General features: G+C 33.2%; 1 protein-coding gene across 1 annotated transcript in view; it reads right to left on the minus strand.

Moving 5' to 3' along the window:
* Eip78C (Ecdysone-induced protein 78C) overlaps nucleotides 1-10,043 on the minus strand; it is a 310,196-nt gene extending 300,153 nt beyond the window's left edge. The window contains exon 1 of the mRNA XM_074120117.1: nucleotides 9,777-10,043. Within this exon, the coding sequence (XP_073976218.1) occupies nucleotides 9,777-9,820 (44 nt within the window). The 5' untranslated portion in view covers nucleotides 9,821-10,043. The remainder of the gene's footprint in view (nucleotides 1-9,776) is intronic.
* Between the last annotated feature and the right edge of the window lie 554 nt (nucleotides 10,044-10,597).

Here is a 10,597-nt window from a genome sequence, read left to right on the forward strand (position 1 = left end):
GGTTACATAAAGGTTTATAGCAAGCACATGATCGATAACTGTATAGTATACATTATCAAGATCTCTCTCTTGAATCTCCCAGTTGATCGTAGTAGAAGTGAAAAGTGGAGGAGTGGCATGTGCACTTCATGGGAGAAGGGACTTCAGGGGAATGGATTGAAGAGGGTATTGGATAGGTTCGATAGGCTTCCTCTTACAGCTTTATCCATCAACTTCCGCTTGATTGCCTTGTTCGCTGCTATGAAACTGTATATGAGTGAACACTATTTGAACTTAAGTATGTGACGGATCTGTGAAAATATATATGTGTGTTACGTCTTTTCACGCATGCTACGTAGCATTTTCACGTTTAATTCTTCTAAGCGGAAGTGCAGAGTTTTTTTTGTTCTGAGTTTTCTGAGAACAAAAAAGTTTTTTTATGAAAGAAGTTTATTGGTGAGTGTGTTTTCTGCTGGTCTTTCTCTCAGTTATTGTGTCGGTCTTTCTGTCAGTTATTGTGTTGGTCTTTCTGCCAGTTATTGTGTCGGTTTTTCTGTCGGTTATTGTGTCGATCTCTTTGTCAGCTATTGTGTCCGTCTTTCTGCCAGTTATTGTGCCCGTCTTTCTGCCAGTTATTGTGCCCGTCTTTCTATCAGTTATTGTGTCGGTCTTTCTATCAGTGATTGTGTCGGTCTTTCTGTCACTTTATTGTGTCAGTTTTTCTGTCTGTTATTGTGTCGGTCTTTCTGTCAGTTACTGTGTCGGTTTTTCTGTGTGTTATTGTGTCGGTCTTTCTGTCAGTTACAGTGTCGGTCATTCTGTCAGTTATTGTGTCGGTCTTTCTGGCAGTTATTGTGTCGGTCTTTCTGTCACTTTATTGTGTCTGTCTTTCTATCAGTGATTGTGTCGGTCCTTCTGTCACTTTATTGTGTCGGTTTTTCTGTCTGTTATTGTGTCGGTCTTTCTGCCAGTTATTGTGTCAGTATTTCTGTCTGTTCATTGGTTGACATAACTCAAAATAGAAAAAACACCGTGGAAGGATAGTATTTAGCTGGAAGAGGCATTTTTTATTTAAAGGTGCGTCAAAATCTTGAAGCAGTTTGCTTCAAATTTTTTACGAGACAATCACCCAATGGATTTCATTTGTGGCATAATGTTAGGCCTATCAACTTTTGAAACTTAGCTTCTAGAGGAAATATTTGTTGACATTAATGGGCGTGGTTTATTGTAGAGTCATCTTTCCTTGAACAGTAATATTTTAATTACTGTTTTTTCACGTTTTGAATCCACCATCTTTTTTGACCGAATTCTTAATTTTAAGAAAAGTTTAATTTACGAAAATTGTTTGTATGATATTAGTTGTTTCCCCCTGAGAAATACGGAATAACTAAATGAAATAATAAAAAGTCGAGGGTGGACTAGCACGATAAAGGAAAACCCATCTACATAAATAAGATTGAAAGAAATGCGTAAGCGAAAAACCACTGGTATGCAAATTACCTGGATGAAATCACTGCAAATTGGATTATTAAAATTAGATTCTACTCTATTGCGAGCACTCTCACCCCCTCACCCCCTCACTACCCACACCCACCCCCGCTCACTCTGGCAGCATTTATGCGCAGATCTGAAAACTCTAAGTGACTTTTAACTGTTCTACTGTTAAAATTCAGTTTTGTTTTAAAATGGTTCAGAGCTTTGAATTCAATTAAACTTACCTATTACTCGTTTTATTTTTTTTATTTGTTTGAATATTAAATTGATTTTTACTTTCACTTTTAGATCGATTTCATGATATCCGTTTGTGTTCAAATGTTTAATTTAAATAAAATTGTTCAAGATCGCAAAAGTGAACAAATAAAATCCTTTCGTTTTTCGCGTCAAGAAACGTTTCTTACACGAATAAGAAACTGCTGCGATGTAATTTATCTATATGTAATTGCCTGAAGAAGTAGGTGATTACTTTTTCTTTTTTAAAGCAAACTAGGTGTTTTTGAAGAGAAAAAAATCTTTTGATGACTAATGCAACTCTCGCAACATATTTCCCAATCAATAAACTTGGGAGGTTTCACGAGAGAGAGAGAGAGAGAGAGAGAGAGAGATATCCTGGTTACCAGGCTGATTAAAGAAATCATCCCCAATCCGTGAGCTGGCAGATGGAATGTGTTTCCTTTTCCAACAACTCGTAAGCACTCTTTCTAGAGAAGTCCACGCCATCCCAAGTCATTAAATGATACTTTACTCCATTCTGCGGGGCCTAGGTACTTCGAAGGATTCGTTCTTGATAAAGATACTCATCCCATGCTACTATGCCATGGCATTGTATTCCACAACAATGGCATGAATCATGACATCGGACTGAGGTAGTGTTTATCTGTGGATTCACAAATCTAACTATGTTTTGGGTTCTATTCATCTAGCCAGCATTGTTTGTGGTGTTTGATTTGCTAGGCTGGAGTATCCGTGGAATTTCTGCTTATTTCAGCTTCTGTTAGTCCATTTTCCTGATTGGTTATGAATTGAAACTCATTTTCTAAACTAGTTTTGGTTTTCCACTTCTTTAGTCAAATTCTAAATGTGGATCTATATAGGCTAAATTCACTACGTAATATATAGGAGTATGTATGTAATATACACATCAAGGTCAGAGTTAATAAAACAAAATTTTGTATAAATAAAATTTGTAAGAACAAATATTCTTTCAAAAAAAAAGGCGGGACATTATCAAAACTTTGTAAGGCGCCGGACTAAATGTTAATAATCAAAACAATTCCCCCGGAAGTTGACGTATATGGACAAATGAATATTAACCCCCCCCCTCTCCAAGAAGTGCTTTTCAATTAATTTTTTGTTTTAACACAAATAATTTAAAATTCTAAATTTAGTGTTCAATATGCAGAATAATATTTACAATATAAATTTTATTCTAGAAGAAATGCAACAGATTTTATACTTCGTCAAACACCCAAATCCAACAAAGTGCCTCTGTTTACAATTTAAAGTATGACAATATCCATTATTTTGGATATCAAACACAAATAACGCTTAGACACCTAAAATACGTCAAGGGGGAAATAGATTGTCCAGTTCATGAATGTATTGCTATACAGAGGGACGATCCTAATGATTATTTAACGACAAAATGTACGCAAACCATTGGAATTAATTGCCAGAGAGAATTTTGGCAGCAGCCAGCAAGCGCAAGAGAGGAAAATGGATTACTAACATTAACGTTAGGTTGTCAATGCTGCCAACCTTAATTGATGAATAACAATAATATTTATAAGGAAACATTTTACGTATATTATATATAATATACAATATATATACAAACAAATCACCTCTAGCTGTCATAATGATAGTGGGAACAACATTTGGCAATGACGACAAAGTTATTTATTTCTCTTACCAAAGTAAGAGAATGAATAAAGGATAAATAATGTACGCCAAGGAGGATCCAAGTTTGAATAAATCGTTGGAGCCGTTGTTGAGAAAATATTTTTTATATTTACTCTCTTTCGAAAGAATAAAAGTTTTAGTATCAGATCTATAAAGCGCCACCACGGTGGCCGAGCGGTTAAGAGACTAGACCCGCAATGCTAAGATGTATTGTTGGTTTAGTGGGTTCGATTCCCCAGGTCTAGCTCTTGGATTTTATTTAATGGTTAATATGAGAAATTTATAGTAACGTATGTTAGGCGGTTAAAAGACTAGCCCCGCAATGCTAAGATGTATTGTTGGTTTAGTAGGTTCGATTACCGGTGTCTAGGCCTTGGATTTTATTTAATGGTTAATATGAGAAATTTATAATAAAGTATGTTAGGCGGTTAAGAGACTAGACCCGCAACGCTAAGATGTATTGTTGGTTTAGTAGGTTCGATTACCGGTGTCTAAGCCTTGGATTTTATTTAATGGTTAATATGAGAAATTTATAGTAAAGTATGTTAGGCGGTTAAGAGACTAGACCCGCAACGCTAAGATGTATTGTTGGTTTAGTAGGTTCGATTACCGGTGTCTAGGCCTTGGATTTTATTTAATGGTTAATAAAAGAAACGTATAGTAAAGTATGTTTGCTAGTCACCTCCGTCCAAGACAGCTAAACGTCAAAATAGATTTGAAACAAAGTTGAATTCATGTTAAGCGCTCTACCGGCAGTAGGAAGACAGTATTCTGAACGTGACTTTAGAACATAATGAAAAACTAGTTCAAAATATTATTAAGTAAAAACCAAAAAAAGGGATTTAAAGTAAAGAGACTTTCTTTTTCTTTTTTTTTTGGCTCAAAACTAAAGCACTAAGTGGGTTTATGCTTAGCCCTTTATATTATTTGGCCTTCTGGTAGGAAAATGGCCGAAGAAACAGATGGAAAACTCCTCGACGTAGGTTCTTCTTATTGGCTCTAACAACACCAATTGGGTTACTGCCAGATCTAATGCCAACATCTACCACAGAACGTACTGTCCATTCAAAGATTCTTTTTTCTATAACTCTGTAGTCATTCTGAATTATTTTAATTTCTTTTAGTAGGTAAAAAAAAAATTGAATAAAAAGCTACTAACATGTAAAGATGAATGCAAAGGTAACAATAAATGGTACAAATGTATGAAAATTCGGAGACGTAAAAAGCAAACGTTTCAGCCCACAAATAAGTGAAAATAAAAACCATACTTAGTATCAGGATTTAAATTTTAAAGCAACTAGCCAAAATCCCAGGGATAAAATCCCTGAAAACAATATCAAATAATAACCAGTACAAATGGCACATTATATGTCAACTATATTATGCGACAATATTATTGTCAGTTTGACAACTTAGTAAACTTGTCAGTCGATAGATTTCGCTACCATAGAATAGTATAGAAGCGCCATCTAGTTGTCAGTAGATTAAATGAATTACAAATAATACTGTTTGTACGTTATTGGAAAACAGTGTAACATCTAATTGAATTAAATAAAACACAACATTTATGTATATAAATAACTTTATATAAAAGTAATGATTACCCAAAATCACTTCCATAAATAGATCGATAGTTTAATCGAAAACTGAATCTTGATGTAAACATTACTATCGACTTTTTTCTTACAATCATTTATTAAATTAAATTTTATCAAAACTTTTTAATTTATACACAAAGAATAGATGATGTTATCATTATAATTGCTTTGCCTTACAAAAAAAAAAAGGACCGTTTAAGGAAGTGTGACGTCACAGCTAGTTCCTTAACAGACCTAACTTTTCTTAAAAAAAAAAAAAAAAAAATGTCCTTAATAGTGGGCACATAATACTGACTTTAAAATAATAATAACAATAATAATAACGTTTATAGACTGGAGGTTTTAAAAAAAATGTATAAAAACTAAGTTTTGAAAATTTGGCATGTTTAAACCTGTAATTCAATAACCGTTGAAGTAACCTAAACACTGTACAGTCAAAACCGCGTATATACTATGCCAGCATTACACTAATGTCTTACACGTTAGTATAGCAAGTTACTAACGTTTTTATCAATAACTTTTTCTAATAAAATTGTTTAACGTATAAATGCATTGTAAATATTTATTGTAAAGTAAAATTTGAAAACTTAACGTATGTGCTTTTACAAAACTATAATGTTGGTAAGAATTAATTGTGATTTAAATATATTGTGAGTTCAATGAAAAGTTATGAATTGTGAGATCCTATTATTTACGATGGAAAAGTCGATAGAAAATAGGAATAAGTACATTTTCTTCATGAAAAGACGAACAAGGATAAAGAAGTTTAAAATAAATAAATAAATGGAGGAAAAAATAAAGTTCCCAAAGCTCAGTAAGTCCAAGCAACTTCAGACCTAGATCAGCACAAAGCCACTGTTATGGTTTACGCTGCAGAAGCTAACATTTTAGCTTAACTAAGCTTTTCGTCTGTGGCATAAATTTTTCCCATTTATTTTGTACCTTTTAATACAAATAAAAATTATTCCGTACAAAATATATTTAATCTAAATTTAAATACATAAAAAAAAGCTAACATCTTAATTAATAAAGAATTACTAAAAGAAATCGATTTTTTTCTAACCTATAGTTTCCACAGACACACTGAAATAACATTACATTTTCAAGGACAAACCCACAAAATATTGACCAATAAAAACGGCTAAATATACACAGGAAATCTTTGGTGCGATATAATAAATAATTAGCTAAACTTTTTAAAAGATTTTAGTGAAAAACGTTTTCCTGATATACTTAATTATTATTATTTTTTTTTTTTAATGATTTAAGGCGCGTCAACATCTATGGTTATTGGCGCCCGGAGCTTTTTTCAGTGCACTGCCGGCCTCCGGACAGTGTTCTCTCGTTACAGACAACACTGTCCATCACCGGACAGTGAGCTGTAAGAAGCTCCTAGGAAGAGAAAATCTAAGGGGTCAGCAGCTGGATTCGAACCCGGGACCTCCGCGTGGGAACTTAATTATTGTTGGCATCATTCTTATTAAATAGATTTTCATCTTAATTTGATTTTTAAATAATATTATTTTATATTAAGAAAAACAAGAAGGAAAATTTACGATTAATCTGATGGCCAATCAGCTTCCGTTACTAGGCGTTCTCTTGGGAAATGAGGAAAGTACTTTTTATTTTCTCATATATCTCGTGCAGATTTTCCACGAGTGATATCCGTTTTTGAAAAGTCCGGAAAAGTGTTTTTCACTAATTGGGCCGTGTGAGTTTGTGCGTGAAAACCTAAAAAAAAAAAAAAAAAAAAAAAAAAAAAAAAAAAAAAAAAAAAAAAAAAAAAAAGCGCAGAAAGTTCTAATTTGACTCGTTCGCTTATGTCACCCATGAGTTTCCTGTGATAAACCACAAACAGGAAGTGACGGATATCACTAAGCCGCTACTCTAAAATTACTAACTAGTCTGAAATTCTAAGAAAGGCAGTTAACGCTCCCCTTCTACAATCACACTCTTTCTAAATATTCCTCTCGTTTCTGGAAATAGACCCCAATCTCTGCTATATAAAACTCAATTACAAATCTAGAACATTCATTACAACCCTCTGATCATATCTACATGTCTACTACAAGCACTTCCTTCCAAATCCACATCGCAGACTAAAGTGGGCTGCGCGACCATTTCAACACATAACGACCATCTCCTAGGATGGTTGCTGTCTGAAAACATTGCTAAACGTGGCAAAAACTAACTAGCTTCTATCTCTGGATGGTCGTCGTTCACTGTACATGCATTTCCGTGTGTGTATGTATGTATGTATGTATGTATGTATGTATGTATGTGCATATATTGTGAGTATTGGCACTATTACCCGATCTCTCATCTCATTTTCTTCTTTGTACATTGATTACAGTTTACAAAATAGATAAACACAGAAAATACGGAAGCCGTTACTCTAGATACTGTGATTTGAGAATAATTTACTGTATGTTTCTAACCTGTAAGGGCGCCACGATAGCCGAGCGGTTAAGAGACTAGACCCGCACTGCTAAGATGTATTGTTGGTTTAGTGGGTTCGATTCCATCTGTCTAGGCCTTGGATTTTATTTAATGGTTAATATGAGAAATTTATAGTAAATTATGTTAGGCGGTTAAGAGACTAGACCCGCACTGCTAAGATGTATTGTTGGTTTAGTGGGTTCGATTCCATCTGTCTAGGCCTTGGATTTTATTTAATGGTTAATATGAGAAATTTATAGTAAATTATGTTAGGCGGTTAAGAGACTAGACCCGCAATGCTAAGATGTATTGTTGGTTTAGTGGGTTCGATTCCCCGGTCTTAGGTCTTGGATTTTATTTAATGGTTAATATGAGAAATTTATAGTAAATTATGTTAGGCGGTTAAGAGACTAGACCCGCAATGCTAAGATGTATTGTTGGTTTAGTGGGTTCGATTCCCCGGTCTTAGGTCTTGGATTTTATTTAATGGTTAATATGAGAAATTTATAGTAAATTATGTTAGGCGGTTAAGAGACTAGACCCGCAATGCTAAGATGTATTGTTGGTTTAGTGGGTTCGATTCCCCGGTCTTAGGTCTTGGATTTTATTTAATGGTTAATATGAGAAATTTATAGTAAATTATGTTAGGCGGTTAAGAGACTAGACCCGCAATGCTAAGATGTATTGTTGGTTTAGTGGGTTCGATTCCCCGGTGTCTAGGCCTTGGATTTTATTTAATGGTTAATATGAGAAATTTATAGTAAAGTATGTTAGGCGGTTAAGAGACTAGACCCGTAATGCTAAGATGTATTGTTGGTTTAGTGGGTTCGATTCCCCGGTCATAGGTCTTGGATTTTATTTAATGGTTAATATGAGAAATTTAAAGTAAAATATGTTAGGCGGTTAAGAGACTAGACCCGCAATGATAAGATGTATTGTTGGTTTAGTGGATACTTCCAGTATACTGACATTAACACAGAAATTTAGCTAGATATTTGATTTTAATGTATCATAGATGTAATACGACCGTACAACATTCTGAAGCGTGTTTTTGCTTGGAAAAACTGAAAATTAGTAATTTATAAGACTGCAATACTTTCACTTATAACAACTAAGAAAAAATAAACATACGACATTCACTAAAGAGGAAATTCCGGCTACTGATTTTCACTTCCGCTAAGCAATTTAGTACCATCCAAAAAAAAAAAAAGCAAGAGAAGAAAATAAAATAATTTAGCCAAAAAATATTCCCCAAAATCTGTTAAAAATTTAATTTACTAGGGTTTGAAAGAAAAATAAAATAAAAAAAACAACGAATAAAAAGAAAATGTTTGGAAAAACTAATAGAGAAAGAAAATCTGCAAAAAAAAAAAAAAAAAAAAAGCTCAAGGTAGGTGTTCGGACAGGAAGTCAGTGGGTCACTGAGACAAATTGTTTTGGTAGAATCGATATAAACAGCTTTAGTAGCATGAGCAGCTGAGCTTTAAGCGCCTTTTAACTACACTTTGGCCAAAAAAAAAATGCGAGCAAAAAATTAGGAAAGATAAATCGAGTAATATCGATTTATTTATTTTTTTTAAACGTACAAATAATATATAATAAAATCTCTTCTTTAAAAACATTAATACATTTGAACTGAATAGCTAGTAAACATTCACTTAATATTTTGGTAAACATTAAAATAATTTTTAGAAATTTTAATACGTAGATTTCAAGTTTATACGAAAAACTTAGTTTAGAATAAAGCGGATGTTTCTTAAGTTTAAAGAAAAATGGAAATTCTATGATTTTTACGTAAAATTCATTTTTTAAAAAAAAAGTTGGGAAGGCTGAGGAAATGTAAATATTCACTTCCGGTTTATTTTTTGTTTTTGTTATTTTTTTTTCAAAAAACCATTAGAATCACTCTAGTGAGGCTGAGCAAAATTCTAAATAAAAACGTATAATTTTACGGTAATTTCAAATAATGGAACTTATGTAAAACGTGATATTCAAAACTTAGAAACAATGGCAAAATTATTTCACCGTTGTTATTAAATAGAAATAGTTTATTATATAATAATTTGTGAGAAACATTTTAGCAAAAACGTGTACGATCATAAATCGTGTACGATCATAAATCCGTCAAGTTTCTTCAAAATTCTAAATATAGAAAACAAACAAATCTATTAAAATAAATAGAATTTAAAAAAAAAAACAATAATAATAGTCCATTAACGTAAAAAGAAATAAAATTATTTAAAAAAAAAAAAAAACAGTCAAAAAAGTAAAAAAATACAAAAATAAGCAAACAATTACAAAAGAAAAAAATATGTAAATACAAAAAAAAAAAAAATGTAAATACATAAAAATAACACTTACCGGATAAAATCATGCGGCGGGGATGAACTGCTCTGTGGTTCCATACCCGTGCCTAGCACACCACTGAGCTAAACGTATCCCCACCCACAAAGCACACCACCTCCCACTCCGTCACTATTACCCCCCATATTCCACCCCGGCACAATAATATTTTCTATCCCCACCCATCGATCTTGGTGTGTACCGGCCGGCTGCGACTGCACTGCCATCTGTCCGTGTCATGCCTGAAATAGGAAAACTTAAATTATTAATACTTTTTTTTTTGCTTGTTATTGGTCACAAAAGAAGTAAGTGTATACAAATTTATTAGCTACAAAGTTCTCAAAAGATGGAGGAAAAAAATAAAAAGTACAAAGTTAATACAAAGACCGGCTAACAAATACACATACTGGACCAATCAACATTAAAATGAGAGATACTTTATACAAAAAATTAGACCTTCAGAAAGTGTCCTATTTTTAATTAAAGCTTGCTGATTGGTGCACAATAACCAAGCTGGCGATTCGATAGCTTTCAATTGCTTAAGTGGATGATTCAATGGCGATGATAAAAAGTGCCTCAATAAGCACCGACAGGATAGTTTTCAACTCTTTGAAAAATGATCATCAAAACCATAATGGAACAAGTGGAAGAAATTAAAATGTTTTTTCACAAATTTGAGTTATAAGTTGTATTGAGTTGGCCAAAAGTGCTCTAGCCTCTAGAAGTTTGAATGAGCAAGATTCCAGCAAGTTATGTACGTCAGGTTGGCCTGGAGAACAGAATCTGTGGAGGCTTAAATGAAAAGGTCATCCAACCATGACCATCTTATGTCGGTTTAA

This window comes from Rhodnius prolixus, unplaced genomic scaffold (assembly GCF_049639745.1).
Source record: "Rhodnius prolixus isolate KJV_2025 unplaced genomic scaffold, Rpr scaffold_2, whole genome shotgun sequence".
Taxonomy (NCBI): domain Eukaryota; kingdom Metazoa; phylum Arthropoda; class Insecta; order Hemiptera; family Reduviidae; genus Rhodnius; species Rhodnius prolixus.